Source organism: Mustela lutreola, chromosome 15 (assembly GCF_030435805.1).
Source record: "Mustela lutreola isolate mMusLut2 chromosome 15, mMusLut2.pri, whole genome shotgun sequence".
Taxonomy (NCBI): Eukaryota; Metazoa; Chordata; class Mammalia; order Carnivora; family Mustelidae; genus Mustela; species Mustela lutreola.
Window position 1 is genome coordinate 43,017,280 of NC_081304.1, and position 22,437 is coordinate 43,039,716.

At 37.3% G+C, this 22,437-nt stretch overlaps 1 protein-coding gene across 4 annotated transcripts in view; it reads left to right on the top strand.

The window, feature by feature from the left end:
• The window catches only part of TAOK1 (TAO kinase 1), a 175,277-nt gene that overhangs the window by 120,035 nt on the left and 32,805 nt on the right, over positions 1–22,437 (top strand). For all 4 annotated transcript variants that reach the window (XM_059148070.1, XM_059148071.1, XM_059148069.1 and 1 more), the window contains 6 exons: positions 1,226–1,429; positions 3,524–3,658; positions 12,332–12,568; positions 14,395–14,523; positions 17,257–17,460; positions 20,882–21,121. In XM_059148070.1, the coding sequence (XP_059004053.1) occupies positions 1,226–1,429; positions 3,524–3,658; positions 12,332–12,568; positions 14,395–14,523; positions 17,257–17,460; positions 20,882–21,121 (1,149 nt within the window). The remainder of the gene's footprint in view (positions 1–1,225; positions 1,430–3,523; positions 3,659–12,331; positions 12,569–14,394; positions 14,524–17,256; positions 17,461–20,881; positions 21,122–22,437) is intronic.

Here is a 22,437-nt window from a genome sequence, read left to right on the forward strand (position 1 = left end):
AATTATTTTGAGGGTAATAAGGGTAGGGCAGTCAGTTAAGCATCAGCTCTTGGTTTTGGCTCAGGTCATGATCTCAGGATCATGAGATTGAGCCCTGTGTATGGCTCAACAGTTGGTGCAGTCTGCTTGGGATTCTCTCTCCCTCTAGCTAACCACACCCCAGCCACACTCACTCTCTTTAAAGTAAATAGATCTAAAAAAAAAAAAAAGAAAGAAAATGGAGCTTTTTTAGATATATAAAATATTTCAATAAAGTAAAATTAATAAAATTCTAATGCAGTTAAATCTATAATAGCATCTCTTTTAGGCTAGGATGTAAGAAAAGTTCATATATATATTTATACTTTATATATATGTATATATGCACCATATGTCTTTATGAAATTCTCCATATCTTACAGAATCTTGGGTAAGACTACTAAAATGTTGGTGCCCAGATACCATGGCTTGCCTGGTTACTTCATAAAAGCATTTTTATGAGTATGATTAAATGTACAGGTAATACGTAATTTTTAATTTACAAATAGTAGATAGGAATCAATTTTAAATAAATTGATGTAAAAGGGTAGGCCAGAGATTATTTTCTCAAGAAGAAAAATATACTTAGTCTTCCTTGAAAAATAACAACTAAGAGGCACCTTGTAGCTCAGTTAGTTAAACCTCACACTTTTAATTTTGGCTCAGGTTACGATCAAGGTCGTGGAATTAAGATATTGCCTCGAGCTCTCATGTGGAACCTGCTTGAGATTCTCTCTCTCCCTGTTCTGCCTCTTCCACCCTGCTTGCATGTGCATGCCAGCACTCTCTAACAACAGTAACAACTAAAAGTGGTTATTTATAGGACTGAAAAAAGATTGGGGTTTGTTTTAACCATGGGAATTACTGAGAAATGACCAGAATATCTCCATATATATACCTCATGAGATGTGTGGTAGAAATGGATTTCAGAAAATGTCAAACAACTTAGAGAAAATGCTATACTTTGGAAATAACCCATAACTGATGAAAAATTTTTGACACAGTTGGGCTATTTACTTATTAATTATTTTTATTTGTTTATTTTTCAGTTGGTAGACTTCCTGGTCTTGGCAAATAGAGGGAATTTCTCATGTTAGACCTCTAAATTTCTTTCTAAAGATTGTGTGCTAAGCAGCGTGATAGGTGATTATAATTAACAATTTCAAAAGAGATACAGATATTTGAACCTAGTTCTCTTTTCCCTAAGGAACAAGATCATGGTGTTGGCCGGACAGGAACAGTGAATAGTGTTGGAAGTAATCAGTCTATTCCCAGCATGTCCATCAGCGCCAGTAGCCAAAGTAGTAGTGTTAACAGTCTTCCAGATGCCTCAGATGACAAGAGTGAGCTGGATATGATGGAAGGAGACCACACAGTGATGTCTAATAGTTCTGTCATCCATTTAAAACCTGTGAGTATTTGCATTTCAGTAAATACAATTTCAACTTTGGTAAATAATTTTCTTCAACTGATTAGTCCGGAGAGTCTCTTGGATGTTTCAGAAATTTGGAACATAATTAGGTAACTTACTTTAAAGTGGCATTAGTGGGGTGCCTGAGTGGCTCAGTGGGTTAAGCCGCTGCCTTCAGCTCAGGTCATGATCTCAGGGTCCTGGGATCGAGTCCCGCATCGGGCTCTCTGCTCAGCAGGGAGCCTGCTTCCCTCTCTCTCTCTCTGCCTGCCTCTCCATCTACTTATGATTTCTCTCTGTCAAATAAATAAATAAAATCTTTAAAAAAATAAAAATAAAGTGGCACTAGGCTTATTTTCCCTGTATAATGTCTGCATTTGGGAAACTAATGTTTTAAGAATATTAAAAGGACATTTTAAAAATCATAGAAGAAAGAAATATAGCAACACTGTGTTAATATATAATTTGAAGTTAGTTTCATGAAAAATACAGTATTTAAAAATAGTTACGTATACACATGAAAGTCACGATAATGGTTGTCTTTTAAGAGAAAGGGTTATGAGGGTAATGATCAAAAGTGACTTGTACTTTCCATAATGTTTATATCTTTAAAATAAAACTGAATGTGGGGCGCCTGGGTGGCTCAGTGAGTTAAGCCGCTGCCTTCGGCTCAGGTCATGATCTCAGGGTCCTGGGATCGAGCCCCGCATCGGACTCTCTGCTCAGCAGGGAGCCTGCTTCCTCCTCTCTCTCTCTCTGCCTGCCTCTCTGCCTGCTTGTGGTCTCTCTCTGTCAAATAAATAAATAAAATCTTTAAAATAAATAAATAAATAAAACTGAATGTAATTGCCAATAGTTGTAAATTTGGGGTTTAAGAAATAAGGGTTTTGCTACAGTATTCTTCACACTTCTGAGTGCAGAATTTTTAATTTTCTTGAAAACATTTTGAAAGTCAGGTAACTTGTTTTTAGCAACCAATAGGAATACTTCTTTTTTAACTTCAAAGCTTGTAGTATTACCTAAAAACCTACTAGGCACAAGAGCTAACAGGTAGATCTAACCCAAGTGTTAATCAGCAGATGAATAGATAAACTATCAGATATACATATAAGGGAGTATTATTCAGCTGTGAAAAAATGAAATTCTGATACATACTGTAACATGAGTGAACCTTGAGATGTTATGCTAAAAAAGTAATGTTATGCTCAGTGATATTAAGCCACATGCAAAAGGACAAATACTGCATAATTCCACTTACATGAAATATCAGAAAAGGCAATTCATAGAGACACAGAATAGATTAGTGGTTACCAGGAACTGAGTAGAGGATAAAATGGAGAATTTTTGTCAGCAGGTACAATTTCTATTTGGGTGATGGAAATGTTTTGGAAATGGTGGTGGTTGTACAACATTGGAAATATAATTAATGCCAATGAATTGTACATTTCAAAATGGCTGAAATGGAAAATTTCATATGATATATGTTCTACTACACTCACACAAAAAGTCATTAAGAATGACTTGGTTATATAGTAGTACTCTTCAGGGCAAAATCATGTTTAATTTTTATGTACTTAGGCAATAGAAGCAGCAGTAAAAAAGGTTATTCTCATAATCAGTTGGTTGCTACTTAATTCACTTCCTCTTCAGTTAATAAACTAAGACATATATAAGGAAAGACCAGTTCTTAAAATTTTTAGTTATTTTTTTGATTATTTGGACAAATTATAGAAGAATTAAAAAGGTATTTTTAAGATATATTATTGCTTTGAAAACCTAAGAGCATTAGGATAATTTTTTTTTTTTACTGCTGTTTAGAATTACTAAAGCTTTTCCATTTTCTATATAGTAAGTAGGATATAGATCTAACCTGATAAATTTCCTGATCCTAAATCGGTTTGCTGTTCCATATACTGAGAGAATGATGTTTCCTGATTCTAATTATGTTGAAAATAAAATGTTGGCATTCACAATTTTTGTTCTTGCTTTTTAAAATTATGTCTTTAAGATAAATTGATCAAGTTATCTTTAAATTTTCTTGAAAGTTCAAATTAGCTGTATTTGTTCAATAGTATTGTTTCTTTCTTTGCCTAGGAGGAAGAAAATTACAGAGAAGAGGGAGAGCCTAGAACAAGAGCATCAGATCCACAGTCTCCACCACAAGTGTCTCGTCATAAATCACACTATCGTAATCGAGAACACTTTGCTACTATACGGACGGCATCACTGGTATGTTCTTCCCCTGAATTAGAAATATATTTTTCATATTGGACTGTGGCACCTGTACTGAAGTACAACTATATCTTTTTTTTTTTTTTTTTGTATTTGGGGTTTATTTTGCAAAATACTCATTCAGCATTTAAGTGCCTCTTATGAGAAAGATATACAGAATATGCTGAGATGTTAAACTAGTGATGTCTTCAAAACATACGCTAAGAACCATTGTGTTAGAATATATCAAATACTTAGGAGGGCTGGAAGGTACTAAATAGGAGTTCACATTACTTTTGATTTGGGGCATAAAAGAAATATTTAGGAAACAGATTATTTAGGCCTGTCTTGGATGGCTCAGTCAGTCAAGGATCCCACTCTTGGTTTTAACTCAGCTCATAATGTCAGGGTCTTGAGATCAAGCCGCAAGTGGGGTTCTGCATTCAGCGTGAAGTCTGGCTGAGATTCTTTCCCTCTCTCTCTCCTTCCCTGTCTGCTCACACTCATGCTGTCTCTCTCTCAAATAAATAAAGTCTTTTAAAAAATAACAAAAAAGAAAACAAATTATTGGAGATTTTAATAGTTGTTGATTTTAGGTACAGAGAGGAGGATAAATGTTACTTCTATATAAGAATTAACAGTAAAGAAATACTGAAGCTAACCTATAAAAACCTATTTCTTCAGTAAAGAAATACTGAAGCTAATACTGAAGTGAGGGAATGAGGAGAAATGTTTGGGAAATTGCAAGTAATTAAATTTGATGTATTCAAAATGTAGTTCTTCTGGTTTCCCAAAAAATAATAAAAATGGATTATGGGGGGTGTGTGACTTGCTCACTTGGTAAAACATATGACCCTTAATCTTAGGGTTGTGAGTTTGAGTCCCACATTGGGTGTAGAGGTTACTTTAAAAAAATAGATTATGTATCCATTATTAAGGATGTTATTTTAGCAGGCTGCATACTACTATGATCAGTCAAAAAAAGTAGGACCAACACATAATAAAGGATACTAAAGGATAAAAAGAAATTAAGATATCATAGGAAAAGTAGACTGTTAGAAAATATGACAGGAAGTATAAAATATATATCTGAGAAAAAAAGTTTCTGAATTATCAACTGCATAAGCAGATTTTATAAATCCCATGCAATGGCCCATGACTCTGTATGACATGGGGTCAGGAATGCCATCTCCCATCCTGAGGAAGCAGGTCATTTCTGCAATTCTGCAACATGTAAATAACTTTTTGAACAGAGCAAGTGGCAAAGATTGCTTGATGGTTTTTTCATGACTATTTTTTTTTTAAGATTTTATTTATTTATTTGACAGAGAGAGATCACAAGTAGGCAGAGAGGGAGGCCGAGAGAGAGGAGGAAGCAGGCTCCCTGCTGAGCAGAGAGCCCGATGCGGGTCTTGATCCCAGGACCCTGGGATCATGACCTGAGCCGAAAGCAGAGGCTTTAACGCACTGAGCCACCCAGACACCCCCATGACTATTTTAATAAATACCCAAAGAGGTATTACCTAGAGAGATGCCAATTCATGTGACTTTGTGACTTCGCATATATTAAAATGTTTCTCAAACACTCTGTCCCAGTTTCTGGCTCCCTCAAATTATTTAAGGATACACTTTTTTTTTTTTTTTTTTTTTAAGATTTTAATCACAAGTAGGCCGAGAGGCAGGCAGAGAAAGAGAGAAGAGGAAGCAGGCTCCCTGCTGAGCAGAGAGTCTGATGCGGGGCTCGATCCCAGGACCCTGGGAACACAACCTGAGCTGAAGGCTGAGGCTTTAACCCACTGAGCCACCCAGGTGCCCCACACTTTTTTTTCTTAAGTATAGTTGACATACAGTGTTATTTTAGTTTTAGGTATATAACATAGTGATTTGGCAGTTCTCTACATTATCAGTGCTCAGCGCAATAAGAGTAGTCATCATCTGTCACCATACAAAGTTGTTAGTATTATTGACTATTCCCTGTGCTGTACTTTTCATCTCCATAATTTATTTATTTCATAACTGGAAGTTTGTACCTCTTAATCCCCATCATTTATTTTATCCATCCGTTTGTTTTGTGTATTTTAAGAGTCTTTTGATTTTTGTTTGTTCCTTCATTTGTATTCTGGATTCCCCATGTAAGTGAAATCATAGGGTATTTGTTTCTCTCTTTCTGACTTATTTCACTTAGCATAATACCCTCCAAGTTTATTCATGTTGTTGCACATGGCAAGATCTCCTTTTTTATGGCAATATTCATATATATACCACATGTGCTTTATCCATTCATTTACTGATGGACCCTTGGGTTGCTTCCATTCCTTGACTATTATAAATAATACTACAGTGAACATATGGGTTCGTGTATCTTTTCAAAGTAGTGTTTTCTCTCTCTCTTTCTTCCTCCCACCCTCCCTCTCCTGTTTCTTCCTTTTTTTTTTTTTTTTTAAAGAGATGGAGTGAGGGTAGGGGCAGAAGGAGAGGGAGAGAGAGAATCTTAAGCAGACTTCTCTGCCCAGCGCAGAGCCTGATACAGGGCTTGATCTTACAACCCTGAGATCATGACCTAAGCCGACTTCAGGAGTTGGACATTTACCCAATGCAGCAACCCAGGTGCCCCAGTGTTTTCTATTTCTTTGGGTAAATACCCAGTAGTGGAATTAATAGATCATTTGTGTTTGTATTTTTAATTTTTTGAAGAACCTCCCTACTGTTTCCCACAGTAGTTACACTGGTTTGCATTCTTACCAACAGTACACAGGGTTCCCTTTTCTTAAGGACACTTCTTAAATTACAGATTTAGAAAGATTAAGATCCATATTCTTAAATTTAGTAATTCTATTTCAGATAAAACATTAAGAGTGTGTATAGGTTTATGTACAAGGTAACTATACTGTATCACTCAGTATAACTACCATGTACCGTAACCCATTCTTTCTTCTGCCTTGGGCTGTTTTCATATAATAAATTGATATTAGGTATTCAGTTTGAAGAGTTTTTACAATGGCTTTTGCCTTAGTTATCCATCATCTTTAAAAAAAGAGAGATGTAAAAATTCTAGTCATCACAGTAGGTTCCCTTCATACCCCGCCCCCACTTTGTCATTTTCCACTGCCATGAACACCATTTTCTGTCTCTTCACTCTTACTAGTTTTAACTGTTTGGGTTTCATATAAAGGGAATCATAGAATGTACTTTTTTGTATCTGGCTTATTTTGCTCAACTTAATGTTTTTGAAATTTATCAGTCTTGTGTTCATTAAAGTTCATTCATTTTTTTTAAAGATTTTATTTATTTATTAGAGACAGAGAGGGAACAGGAGTTGGAGGAGGAGCAGAGGGAGAGGGAGAAGCGGACTCCCCACTGAGCAGGGAGCCTGATGCAGGGCTTGTTCCCAGCCTGAGCTGAAGGCAGACACACACACCCCCCCTTTTTTTTTAAGATTTTATTTATTTATTTAGCAGACAGAGATCACAAGTAGGCAGAGAGGCAGGAAGAGAAAGGGGGAAGCAGCCTCCCCACCAAGCAGAGAGCCTGATGTAAGACTCGATTCCAGGACCCTGAGATTATGACCCAAGCTGAAGGCAGAGGCTTTAACCCACTGAACCACCCAGGCACCCCTGAAGGCAGACCCTTAACCAACTAAGTCACGCAGGCACACCAAAGTTTATTCTTTTTTATTACTATAAGTAGTTTTCCCTTGTGTGAATGTGTAATTTTTTTACCCATTCTTTATTGATGAACAATTGGTTTGATTACTCTTTGGGCATGTAAGATTGCTATAAACACTCTTGTACAAATCTTCATGTGAACATGATATTGTAATTCCTTGTTGATAAATGCTGAAGGTAAAATAACTGAGTTGTAGGGTATGTGTATGTTTAACCTCCCAAGAATCTTACAGTTTTCCAAAAATGGGTATACTATTTACATGCCCATTAAGAGTGTATACGTTTGTTTTGTTTTGTTTTAGCAGTATTTAAGTTTTAATTGGTTTACATTCTCTCCTACATTTGGTGTTGTCAGTCTTTTTTATTTTAGCCACTCCAGTGGTATGAAATGGAATTTCATAGTATTTGTTCATTTTCCTGGGACTAAAGAAGTAATCATTATAAGCCCTTTTCCACATGCTTATTGTCTATTCTTGTGTCATCTTTTTTTTTTAAGACTTTATTTATTTATTTGACAGACAGAGATCACAAGTAGTCAGAGAGGCAGGCAGAGAGAGAGAGGGAAGCAGGCTCCCCCACCAGGCAGAGAGCCCGATGTGGGGCTCAATCCCAGGACCCTGGGATCATGACCCGAACTGAAGGCAGAGGCTTTAGCCCACTGAGCCACCCAGGTGCCCCTGTTCTCCACTTCTTAAGTGGAGTGTTGTAGTCAAGTCTGTTGTCTTCTTTCTTTTTTTTTTTTTTTTTTTAAGATTTTATTTATTTATTTGACAGAGAGAGATCACAAGTAGGCAGAGAGGCAGGCAGAGAGAGAGGAAGGGAAGCAGGCTCCCTGCTGACCAGAGAGCCCGATGTGGGACTCGATCCCAGGACCCTGAGATCATGACCTGAGCCGAAGGCAGCGGCTTAACCCACTGAGCCACCCAGGCGCCCTGTTCTCCACTTCTTAAGTGGAGTGTTGTAGTCAAGTCTGTTGTCTTCTTTCTTTCTTTTTTTTTTTTTTTTTTTTTTTTTTAAGATTTTATTAGAGAGAGAGAGCACAAGCTGTGTGGGGAGGAGCAGAAAGGGATATGAAGAATATCCCTTAGACAGCCTATTGAGCTGAGAGCCCAACATGGGGTCCATCCCAGGACCCCGAGATCATGACCTAAGCTGAAGGCAGACACCTAACTAACTGAGCCACCCAGGCGCCCCATCTTTTACTTTATTTCTTATTCAGATACTCATCTTTTTAATATGATTTGTAGGTGTTCTTTATAAAAGTTGGTTATAGTATTCTATCTCATATATACCTTGCAAATATTTTTTCATCATGTGTAATTTACCTGTTCTTTTTCCTACTTGATGAAAACTTAAAAATTTTTTAGTTTAAAATCCAGTTATAACCATCTGATTTTAAAAAATGGATAAAGCAGGGTGCATGGGTGGGTGCCATTGGTTAAGTGACCAACTCTTGGTTTAAGCTAAAGTCATCATCTCAGGACGGTGGGATTGAGCCCTGCCTTTTGCTTCCCGTGCTGAGTCTGCTTGGGATTCTTCCTCTCCCTCTGCCCCTTTCCCTGCATGTTCTCTATCTCTTCCTCCCTCTCTTTCTAAAATAAATAAAGCTTTTTAAAAAAATGCATAGGGGCATCTGGGTGGCTCAGATGGTTAAGCATCTGCCTTCAGCTCAGGTCATGATCCCAGGGTCCTGGGATTGAGCCCCATGTAGGGCTCCCTGCTCAGTGCAGAGCCTGCTTCTCCCTCTCCCTCTGCCAGTCCCTCCACTGGTGCTGTCTGACCCTATGCTCTGTCAAATAAATAAATAAAATCATAAAAAATAAATAATAAATAGTAATAAAATACATAAAGTCACAGGTTCCTGGGTGGTTCAGTCAGTTAAGTGGCAACTCTTTATTTCAGCTCAGGTCGTGATCTCAGTATTGTGATATGAGATCAAGCCCCATGTCAGGCTCACGCTGGGTGTGGGGCCAACTTAAGATTCTCTCTCCGTCCCTCCTCCCTTTAAAAAATGGATAAAGGTCTTGAATAGACATTTCTCCAGAAAAGATAAACAAATGACCAACAAGTACAACAAAAGATGCTCAATATCATTAGTTATTAGGGAAATGCAAATCAAAACCACAATGAGGGACCACCTCATACCCACTAGGATGGCTTTTAAAAAGGAAAAGTAGGGTCACCTGAGTGGCTCAGAGGTTAAGCCTTTGCCTTCACCTCAGGTCATGATCTCAGGGTCCTGGGATGAAGACCCACATCGGGCTCTCTGCTCAGCGGGGAGCCTGCTTCTCCCTCTCTCTGCCTGCCTCTCTGCCTAGTTGTGATCTCTCTATGTCGAATTAATAAATAAAATCTTTTAAAAAGAAAGAAAAATAATAATTATTGGAGGACATGAAAAATGAGAGATCCTGTGTGTTTCTGGTAATATGTGTGTAATAATATTGTAATTGTGTTTATGTAATATGATTGTAATATGATTCAGCTTCTGTGGGAAACAGTTGACAGTTCCTCAGAAAGTTCAACATAGAGTATCATAGGACTCACCAATTCCATTCCTACATATATACCCAAAGAATCAAAAAGTAGTACTCAAACAAGTACATGCACACACATGTTCATAACAGCACTATTCACAATTGCCATATCCATCAGCAGATGAATGATAAATTATGGTATATTCATACAGTGGAATTTTATTCATCTATAAAAAGGAATGAAATACTGATACTTGCTACAACATGGATGAACCTTGAAAACATGCTAAATGAAGGAAGGCAGGCATAAAAGATCACATATTATATGGCTATATGAAATATCCAAAAAGGATGTGAATCCATAGAAATGGACAATAAGGGGTGCCTGGGTGGCTCAGTGGGTTGAACCGCTGCCTTCGGCTCAGGTCATGATCTCAGAATCCTGGGATTGAGTCCCACATCGGGCTCTCTGCTCAGCAGGGAGCCTGCTTCCCTCTCTCTCTCTGCCAGCCTCTCTACCTACCTGTGATCTCTCTCTGTCAAATAAATAAATAAAATCTTAAAAAAAAAAAAAAAAAGAAATGGACAATAAATTGGTGGCTACCAGGAGAGAATGGGGAATAGGATTTTTTTCTGAGATGATAAAAATGTTTTGTAATTATGGGGCGCCTGGGTGGCTCAGTGGGTTAAGCCACTGCCTTCGGCTCAGGTCATGATCTCAGGGTCCTGGGATCGAGTCCCGCGTCGGGCTCTCTGCTCAGCGGGGAGCCTGCTTCCTCCTCTCTCTCTCTGCCTGCCTCTCTGCCTACTTGTGATCTCTCTCTGTCAAATAAATAAATAAAATCTTTAAAAAAAATGTTTTGTAATTAGATAAAAGTGGTAGTTGTACAACATTGTGAATATACTAAATGTTATTGAGTTGTTCACTTTGAAATGATTAATTTGGGATGCCTGGGTGGCTCACTTGGTTAAGGATCTGGCTTGTGATTTCAGCTGAGGTCATGATCCAGCCCCACATCAGGCTTCACACTTAGCAGGGAGTCTGCTTAAGGATTCTCTCCCTCTCTCTTTGCCCCTCCCCATATGCCCTCACACACTTGTGTGCGCTCTCTCTAAAATAAATAAATCTTTTTAAAAAATGATTAATTTTAGGGACGCCTGGCTGGCTAGGTTGGAAGAGCATGCGACTTGATCTTGGGGTTGTGAGTGAATTTCAGCTCAGTTTAAAAATGTAGTTTATACATTTTTGTCTTCCAAATTTTTATTTAAATTCTAGTTAGTTAACATATAGTGTAGTATTGATTTCAGGAGTAGAATTTAGTGATGCATCACTTACATGTAACATTCAGTGGTCATCATAACAAGTGTTCTCTGTAATACCCATCACCCACTTAGCCCATCCCCTGCCCATGTCCTTCCATCAACCCTGTTTGTTTTCTATTTTAAGAGTTTCTTATGGTTTGCCTTCCTCTCTCTCTTTTTTTCCCTTCCCATATATTCATCTTTTTTTTCCCCAGATTCCACATATGTGAAATCATATGGTATTTGTCTGACTTATTTTCCTTAGTGTAATACACTCTGGCTCCATCCACATTGTTGCAAATTGCAAGATTTCATTCTCTTTGACGGCTGAGTAATATTTGTGTGTGTGTGTGTGTGTGAGAGAGAGAGAGAGAGAGACCGACCTTCTTTACCAGTTCATCAGTTGATGGACATTTGGACTCTTGCCATAGTTTGGCTATTACATTTTTTTCTTTATATCCTGTGCCTTTTGTGTTCTATCCAGGAAATATTTGCTTACACAGTAGTCCATGTCTTCTTTTGCTTTATGATTCTAAGTTTTATGTTTAGGTCAAATCATTCTTTTCAAATTAATTTTTGAATATAGAGTGATATAGGAATCGGGTTTATTTATTTTTACAGGGAACTAGTTGTTTCAGCAGGATTTATTAAAAAACACTTTCCCTTTTTGAATTAACCTCAATATTTTGTAGAAAATCTACTTGACTGAATATGTGTGTGTCTGTTTCTAGATTTTATTCTATTCCTTTGATCAATTCAGTCTGCCCTTACACCAGTACCACATTGTTTTGATTGCTGATATATGTCTTCCAACTTTTTCTTCCCCCTCAAGAATGTTTTTGGCCTTATTTATTCTCATATAAATTTTAGAATCAGCTTGTTTATTTCTTTAAAAGACGTGCTCGAAATTTAATTGAAAACTGCTAACTGGGATCGCTTAAATTAACTGCCTGCTTAGTTAATGGCAGAGTGATCTAAAATGCTTTTGAGGGACGCCTGGGTGGCTCAGTTGGTTTAAGCGGCTGCCTTTGGCTCAGGTCATGATCCCAGGGTCCTGGAATCGAGTCCCACATCGGGCTCCTTGCTTGGCGGGGAGCCTGCTTCTCCCTCTGCCTCTGCCTGTGCTTGCTCTCGCTTCTCTCTCTATGATAAATAAATAAATAAATAAATCTTTAATAAATAAATAAATAAAATGCTTTTGAAAAAAATGTTTTACTTTGTTCTTTTCTGTCCATTGTTTGTATGTCTAGGTTACAAGGCAAATGCAAGAACACGAGCAGGACTCTGAGCTTAGAGAACAGATGTCTGGCTATAAGAGAATGAGGCGGCAACATCAAAAGCAATTAATGACTCTGGAAAATAAACTAAAGGCTGAGATGGATGAACATCGCCTCAGATTAGACAAAGATCTTGAAACTCAGCGTAACAATTTTGCTGCAGAAATGGAGAAACTTATCAAGAAACATCAGGCTGCTATGGAAAAAGAGGTAGCTGATTCAATATTATTAATTTGTTCTAGCTTGTAACCATTCCAGAATTAACCAAGATAACATTTTGATGTTAGAGTATCTGTTCACCAGAACCAAGCAGATCAATTGGAGAGAGAGACACATAACATGTATAATGTCAGGTACTGAATCTGAGAACCAATAGACAGAGGATTATTTCCTGATACTTGCTAGATTTATAGTGTCACAGTGAGTAAGTCTTTCATTCATCTGTTCTGGGCCTCAAGGATGCTGGTTATCTGAAGAGTTTGATAAATCACCTATTAGTAACACGGTTCAGGTCTCAGAAAATCATTCGTGATTCCCTTTTCTATGTATTTTTTGGAAACTGTCCTTAAATATATAGCAGCATTTTTATGTCAAAGAATAACTGAAGATTAATATAGAGAGAATGTTAAAGATTACAAATTAAACATTGGGGAGGGTATGTGCTATGGTGAGTGCTGTGAAGTGTGTAAACCTGGCGATTCACAGACCTCTACCCCTGGGGCTAATAATACATTATACGTTCATTAAAAAATAAAAATTTATTTTAAAAAGATTATAAATTAAGAGATTCAGATTAGGGGTTAGCCCATTAGTTTATTTATAAATAAGGTCATTTTAGTATATGATAAAAGCAAATTTTTTAGGATTCTTGTTATGTGAAACCTTTTCTTATAAAGGTTTTTGATGTCCCATTAGTTTCATTTTATTTTGATAGTCCCATTTGTCAAGTAAAATGTAAGCTTCTTGGTAAATTCACAGAATATCGTCAGATATGTCTAGCTAGTCCACATTAAGGCATTATTTATCATAGCTACCCTGTTCAACCTTCCTCCCCCCGAAAAAAAAAAAAACACTCTCGTACAATAGTAGAGAATTTAGCAAAATAATTTATGGTGTAAATAAACATTTGATTTTGAAATAATTAGGTGAAAGAATTATCCTGTTGGTCATGGGGTAGTATTTTTAGTAACTTAAGAGGTAGATACTAAATATTTAAGAAAGCAATTCATGAAATGGGATGTAGAATATGATTACAAATTTGTTAAAGAAGTAGATACGCATAGAAAAAATTAGGAAGCATATACACCAAAATGTTTATATTGGTTATCTGTGCATGCTAAAATCATGTAATATTTTCCTTCTTTGTGTTCTACTATACTTCCTAAATGTTCTACAACGATTATACATTGCATATATCATCAGAAATAAAGGGTGCCTGGCTGGCAAGAGTTGGTGGAATATGCAATTCTTGATCTCGGGGTTGTAAGTTTGATCCCCATGTTGGATATAGATATTACTAAAAAATAAAATCTTTAAAAAAAAGGAAAGCAGTAATGATACATATGTCTAATATTTAGTATTTTCATATTATTTAATATATAAATTAAAGGTAAGTTTTAAAAATAAACATTATTTCATATTTGAGTCAACCAAGATAAATCATGGTTAAATTATATTTGTAGATAAATGTGTTTGTTTTTTATTGGGAGGAGAACATACTCCTGTTAAATGGAGAAAAGAAAGGTGAAAACCTTCTGACCCTGTACAAGGTCAACATTTTAAAGACGAGTTCCATTTTATTGGTTCTCTGAAATTCTAATGAAGATGCTGAGTACACCAGAAACCAATATTGCACCATATTTTAACTGCCAAAAATTTAAATAAAAATAAATAGGGTGCTGAGTAATAAGTATTAATAATTAGTTGGTGATTTTTTTGATAATGGGAAAAAATGGTATCTGTGGTAATGCGTATTCAAATGCTGCTTTGAATCTATCAACTTAACTAATTTGGTCCATTTTTAAAATTTTCTATAGGCTAAAGTAATGGCCAATGAAGAGAAAAAATTTCAGCAGCATATTCAGGCCCAACAGAAGAAAGAACTGAATAGTTTTTTGGAGTCCCAGAAAAGAGAATATAAACTTCGAAAAGAACAGCTTAAGGAGGTACTTATTTTATAAACATTTTCAAGGCAGTTATCTGCTTATTGATTGTACGTAATGTTGCTCAACTCATAGAACCTTGAAGATAAATTTTCTTTTGTTGTTTGTTAACCATGAAACGTATATCGGTTTGAATGAAAACATTGATGACCAAGATCCTCAATTGAGGAGCTGTAAAAAGAATCATCTCCTAAAAACATAAGTCATTTTATTCATAATAACTTTACTAAGCACTTTTTTAAAAAAATTTTATTGATTTATTTGACAGAGAGATCACAAGTAGGCAGAGAGAGGTGAGGGGGGGAAGCAGGCTCCCCGCTGAGCAGAGAGCCCGGTGTGGAGCTCGATCCCAGGACCCTGGGATCATGACCTGAGCCAAAGGCTTTAACTCACTGAACCACCCAGGTGCCCCTACTAAGCACTTATTAAGTAAATGTCTAATTAGAAATAAAAGTATGTGAGCTGTAAAGAAAAGAAAAAGAAAAAAGCCACACATCTCTTTCATTGAAAGTAAACCATTCCAGGGGTGCCTGGGTCGGTCAGTGGGTTAAAGCCTCTGCCCTCGGCTCAGGTCATGATCCCTGGGTCCTGGGCTCGAGCCCCGCATCAGGCTCTCTGCTTGGCAGGGAGCCTGCTTCCTCCTCTCTCTCTGCCTACTTGTGATCTCTGTCTGTCAAATAAATAAATAAAATCTTTTAAAAAATAAAATAAAATAAAATAAACCATTCCAGGGTGCCTGGGTGGCTCAGCTGGTTGGGTGTATGACTCTTGCTTTCAGCTGGGGTTGTGATCTGGAGTCTTGAGATGGAGCCCTGCCTTAGGCTCCATGCACACCAGGGAGTCTGCTTGAGATTCTCTCCCTCTGCTCCTACCCCAGCTTGGGTGTATTCTTTCTTTCTCTCTCTCTAACAAATAAATCTTTAAGTAATCCTTTAGGGATACAAGGTTTGTATGCTTGCATGTGTATGTTCATTCAGAATAATGGTTCTCAGTATAGGGGAAGGGACATACTAGACTTTTGGTGGGGTAATTTCCTGGCAGAAGATTTTGAGAAAGATACCTGGTGATTCTCGAGAAACTATACAGAGGGGGCATCTGGGTGGCACAGTGGGTTAAGCTTCTGCCTTCGGCTCAGGTCATGATCTCAGTGTCGTGGGATCAAGCCCTGCATTGGGCTCTCTGCCCCATTCTCTGCTGCCTACTTGTAATCTCTCTCTCTCTCTCTCTCTCTCAAATAAATAAATAAATAAATAAATAAATCTTTAAAAACAAAAACAAAAACAAACAAAAGAGCAGAGGATCATAGGGGAAGGGAGGGAAAAATAAAATAAAATGACTGAAATCAGAGAGGGAGACAAACCATAAGAGACTCTTAATCATAGGAAACAAATTGAGGATTGCTATTGGGGAAGTGGGGGAGGGGTGCAGTAACTGGGTGATAGGCATTAAGGAGAGCATGTGATATAATGAGCACTGAGTGTTATATGCAACTGATGAATTACTGAACTCTACATCATGGTACACTATATGTTAACTAATTGAATTTACATAAAGTAACTAAAAAAATATACCAGGTGATTCCCTGTGTATGTGCCTGTGTTATTCTTGTCACTTCCTATAGTGTATGCATATATACCCTCATTTGGGAACTACTGATTTATGTGTTTTTTATTTTTATGTGTTTGAATATCTTATGAGCTTAAGTTACAAAGACTTGGTCTCTATCTTGAATAACAGAGGAAGGACCATAAGGTTAGTAGTCTCTAAAAAATCAATTTAGACTTAGAAAAGATGGCTGATTTGTATTGTCTGCGATATTGATGGCTTTTTAGGTTGAAGATATACTAGTATTAATATCCTAAGACTTGTCTCATTGAGTATATGATGAATGTTGTCATCTTGCCCAATATAAATGCATTTTCATGTAGGTAGTTCTTGAGATGATATTTAAAGTACTGTAGAAAAGCACTGGTTTTTATTTGTTTGGTGTTTATTAATGCTAAATATATTTTTAAAAGATTTTATTTATTTATTTGACAGAGGGAGATCACAAGTAGTCAGAGAGGCAGGCAGAGAGAGAAGGGGAAGGCGGCTCCCTGCTGAGCAGAGAGCCGATGCTGGGGTAGATCCCAGGACCCTGAGACCATGGCCCAAGCCAAAGGCAGAGGCCCAACCCACTGAGCCACGCAGGCACCCTATTAATGCTAAATTTTAAATGCCACTCATAAAAAGGGTCTCTATTCTCCCATGGTTTTGTTGATTTTCTATTTAGTTTCCAAGTTTTTTTATATTGTGTATATCCATAATCTTGCCAGAAGCTTGATGTTTAGAATGTTAATAACCAAGTGAAACATAACTGTATTTTAGCTCTAATTTTAATTTATATATGATTTTTACCTGAAAGCACTACCTTCTCTCTCTTCTTGGGAAGGATTTAAAAAAAGATATGTTTTACTTCATTTCCCAATCATTGTGTGCTTTTGAATCATCCTAAGTGTAGCTGTGCTAAACCAAAAGATATACATGTTTTCTAATATACTTTTCCTCTTTACCACTGGTCACTCAAGAAAAAGGAAAACTGTTTCCTACCTCCTTGAGGTCATTGCCCTGCCTGAGCACTAGAACAGACATAAGTTAAATACTTTTATCTAAATTTATTAGATACCAAATTTTACATTAACTCTACTCATGTAGTTAATTTTTATGTATTTTGAACTGAGTTTTTTATGTTGCCAGGAACTGAATGAAAACCAGAGCACCCCCAAAAAAGAAAAACAAGAGTGGCTTTCAAAGCAGAAGGAGAATATACAACATTTCCAAGCAGAAGAAGAGGCTAATCTTCTACGACGACAGAGGCAATACCTAGAGCTGGAATGCCGTCGCTTTAAGAGAAGAATGTTACTTGGACGCCATAACTTAGAGCAGGACCTTGTGAGGGAGGTATGTTTAAATGATGGGTATCAGAAATAAATCTGTTGAATCCCAGCTGCAAGACCTTTGCACTCATAATTCCCTGGCCTAAATCCTTCTTTCCCAGATACTCAATCCATATCGCTTGCTTTCTCCCTTTAAATGTTCTTCTTTGTACTTCTTTTTCTTACCCATATACACTTTTGTGGGGGAATCTCTCTCCTCAGCTAGAATGGAAATTATATGAAGCCACAGGTTCTGTTCAGGTCTTTATATCCCTATTATCTGGCGCATAGTAAGCATACAGTGTTAACTATAAATATTAAATCCATGAATAATGAAGGAAGTATTAACTTTTAAATGAGAAAATTAATTGGATAATTTATGTTTTTTGATTTGAGTTGAGTGCCATGAATTGTGTGTTACCATTTAATACATTGTTATAACTATGTAATTATTAACTGGGCAAATGCAGAAACTCTTACCACAATGAGAATAATTGTTTTTATTATCAGGAACACCTATGAGCATAAATAAATTTATTTCCAAGGTGGCATAAAATAAGCTTCAAGTACAGTGTAACTCTTCTGTGATAGCTAAAGAATTTAAAAATAAAACAGTTGAGGGACACCTGGGTAGCATAGTTGGTTAAGCTCCCAACTGTTTTGGCTCAGATCATGATCTCAGGGTCATGGGATTGAGCCACATGTCAGGCTCTGCATGGGTCTCCCTGCTTGGCTAGGCTCAGAGTCTGCTTGAGATTGCCTCCCCTCCCCTGCCTGCCCTACCACCCTCCCACTTGTGCTCTTACACAGGCATGCTGGCTCACATGCTCTCTCTCTCTCTCTAAAGTAAATAAATCTTTTTAAAAAGAAGTTTTATCAGGGGCGCCTGGGTGGCTCAGTGGGTTAAAGCCTCTGCCTTCGGCTCAGGTCATGATCCCAGGGTCCTGGGATCAAGACCCGCATCGGGCTCTCTGCTCAGCAGGGAGCCTGCTTCCTCCTCTCTCACTGCCTGCCTCTCTGCCTACCTGTGATCTCTGTCAAATAAATAAATAAAGTCTTTTTAAAAAAAAAAAAAAGAAGAAGCTGTTTTATCAGTTAGATGAGAATAATTCAAAAGGCTATTAACATGGGGAGATGGGCAATAGTAGTAAGTATAAACTGATACTGCCCTTTTGGAGCATAATTCAGCAATAGCTTCTTTTTTTTTTTTTTTTAAGATTTTATTTATTTGAGAGAGAGTGAGAGGCAGATGCAGACTCCCCACTGAGCAGAGCGCCCAATGTGGGACTTGATCCCAAGACCTTGAGATCGTGACCTGAGCTGAAGGCAGATTGACTGATTGAGCCACCCATGTGCCCTACAGCAGTAGCTTTATTTATTTATTTTTTTAGAGAGAGGGAGAGCATGAGGAGTGAAGGGGCAGAGGGAGAGGTAGAGAAAATCTCAAGCAGCCCCACACCCAGCGTGGAGCCCAACCCAGGGCTCAGTCTCACTACCCCGAGATCATTACCTGAGCTGAAATCAAAAGTTGGACGCTTAACTGAACCATCCAGGTGCCCCAGCAATAGCTTTTAAAAATTTAATATACAGGGGCGCCTGGGTGGCTCAGTGGCTTAAAGCCTCTGCCTTCGGCTCAGGTCATGATCCCAGGGTCCTGGGATGGAGCCCCACATTAGGCTCTTTGCTCAGCAGGGAGCCTGCTTCCTCCTCTCTCTGCCTGCCTCTCTGCTTACTTGTGATCTCTGTCTGTCAAATAAATAAATAAAATTCTTAAAAAATTTAATATACACATATGTTCTTACCCACCAAATCCACTTTTGGAACTATTATCTTAAGGAAATAATAACATGATTATATGGTGCATCGCGCATGGATATTTACTACAAATGTGTTTAAAGCAAAAGAATGGAAAAATTATGGAATTGTAAAGCAGAAGCTTACTATTGAAACTTTAAAAGATCTTTATTTACCGATCTGGTTGGGATATATGTCCATTATGTTTTTAGTTGAAGAAAGCATATCACATGCCTATAATGTATTTTGGTATTTAGTTTTAAAACTGTATGTTTTGAATAATAGATGTGTCACAGTAAGCATGAGGGCAATTTTAGGAAGCATTTGTACCAGACTCTTGGCCTCTGGAGCTCTGGAGAAAGAGTTTGCAGAGGCAAAGAGGGCAAGTTCGACTTCTATAGTGTGTGCGTGCGTGTGTGTGTATGTTACACTTGTTCTTTTTAAAACATTTTTTTTTTTAAGATTTTAAACTTATTAGAGCACAAGCAGAGGGAGCAAGAGAGGGAGAAGCACGCTTCCTGCTGAGCAGGGAGCCTGACATCAGGCTGTATCCCAGGACCTGAGCCAAAGGCAGATGCTCAACCAACTGAGCCACCCAAATGGCCCACACTTGTTCTTTTTAATCTGCAAAAAAAATTTATCGAGCATGATGTGCTAAGTATTATTCTGAGACCTTCCCATTTATGAACTTATTTCATCCTCACATTAGATCTTTGAAATAGCTATATTATCTCCATTTGAGAAGTGATGAAGCTGAAGGGAAAAGTTTAAATAACTAACCCAGGGATTTGCAGGTCATAAATAGCAGAGCTGAGATTTAGGATACAGGCAACCTTGGGGCACTTGGGTGGTACAGTTGAGTGTTCGACTCTTGGTTTGGCTCAGGTCGTGATTGCCATGTTGTGAGATGAAGCCCCAAGTAGGGCTCGATGCTTAGCTCTGCTTAGGACTCTCTCTCCTTCTCTCTCTGCCCCTCTCTACCACAGGTGTGTTCTCTTTCTCTCTCAAATAAATAAATCTTTAAAAAAAAAAAAAAAAGGAAATAGAATACAGGCAGCCCAGCTCTACAGTCCATATTCTTTTTTTTTTAACAGTTTCATTCTTTTTATTCATATATATTTATATATACATTTTATTCATTTAGATTTCTCCAAATATCCTTTTTTAAAAAATTATTTTTATTAACATATAATGTATTATTTGCCCCAGGGGTACAGGTCTGTGAATCATCAGGCTTACAGTCCATGTCCTTAACCACTACACTATACTGGGTGTGCTCCTCCTAATTGAATTGAATAGTATACTCTGAAAAAATTCAAGGAATGGCTTATGAACCCTCTTCAAATATAAAACTAGGAAACAATTAAGAAAGGAAAGAGGGAAGGGCAGTAAACCTCTTAAGATAGATTCAATTGCTTTTTAACTTGACTGCATAAAGTAGTGTTAGTAAATAGTAAATGAACAGCATAAGAAAATTTGTGCTACTAATTGTCCATTTACTGTAGTAAATATTATAAAACCCTCATACTTACTATGTAGCCATTATTGAACCAGAGGATTACATCTATTTCCTAGTTGTTCTCTTTCTCGGGATTTTTTTTTCTGGCATCATACAGCAATATTATACCTTTGTCTTTTGTGTTATGGATTAGGAGTTAAATAAAAGGCAGACTCAAAAGGACTTAGAGCATGCCATGCTACTGCGACAGCATGAATCCATGCAGGAACTGGAGTTCCGTCACCTCAACACCATTCAGAAGATGCGCTGTGAGTTGATCAGATTGCAGCATCAAACTGAGCTGACAAACCAGCTGGAATATAACAAGCGAAGAGAAAGGGAACTAAGGCGAAAGCATGTCATGGAGGTTCGACAACAACCTAAGAGTCTAAAGGTACCTTTAACTAAGTATCTTGATAAAAGGGGAAAGAGATAAATGACATCCATGTAAGAGGTCTGGCATAAACAAATCAATAAACTTTTTCTTTTCATTTGAAGAATGTTTGGTTAGTTTTAATATAGCTGTAGACTTTCTGCTTATGTATTTCTCAACATTATACCAGAACTTTTAACTGTAGGATATGCCATAAAAAATCAAAATTCTGATTTTTAACGTACTCAAATGTCCAGTGCTATTATTACAGTTGACATGTCAATATGCTAACCTGTTTTCTTCTCTCTGTTCCAAGTAATATAATTTTGGAATCTTATTTACTGTAAGACACTAAATTCTTAACCAGCATAGAAGCCAATAAATAGAAAATGTCTTTTTACTCCCTCTCCCTTCATTGTACTTATCTTAAGAGGAACAAAGGAATCATCACAGTGTGAGTCTACTTGCTTGCTTTCTTTGCTTGGTAATGTAGGTAAGACCATGGCATAGGTAGTTGGGATATATATGTGTATTTTTTTGTTTGTTTTGTTTTGTTTTGTTTTAATTAGCACATCAGAGTAGAGCAAATTGTCATATAGTCCTCCCCCCAAAAAATAAATAAAGACAAGTGTTGATGATATATAATACCAAAGGACTTTAAATTTTGTATTTACTTTGAATACAGTAATTCATTCACATAGAATGAACTATGAGGATGCCAAAGTGTATTATAGAGATTTCCCTCACTCTCCTTGTCTCTCCAGCCAGCTGGTCTAACCCATAGTCAATGAGAGTTAGCAATTCCAAGGTGTTTTCAAATTTTATAACTTGTAACAGATATTTGAAGGAGTATAATCACATTAATCTTTTTTTTTTTTTAAAGATTTTATTTATTTATTTGACGGAGATCACAAGTAGGCAGAGAGACAGGTGGTGGGGGGAGAAGCAGGCTCCCTGCTGAGCAGAGAGCCCCATGCGGGGCTCGATCCCAGGACCCTGAGATCATGACCTGAGCCGAAGGCAGAGGCTTTAACCCACTAAGCCACCCAGGCGCCCCTAATCACATTAATCTTAATGAGCAAAAACAAAACCATCCACTGCATAAGCTGTCATCTAAAGTAGTACCTCAATTAATTTGGATATGTCTGCAAATTTTAAACTTTAATTTACATCCAGTAAGGCCCATATCCCACGGTATTTCCTTTTTAAACTTTACCCTACCCCATTTTGTTTGAGAATTTAACTATAAAATTGATTCTTGTCTTTCACTGTCCTGGAGTGAAGTGAGATTTATTCACAGAGGTAATCTGTTTTAAAAATCTAGAAACTATACCAAA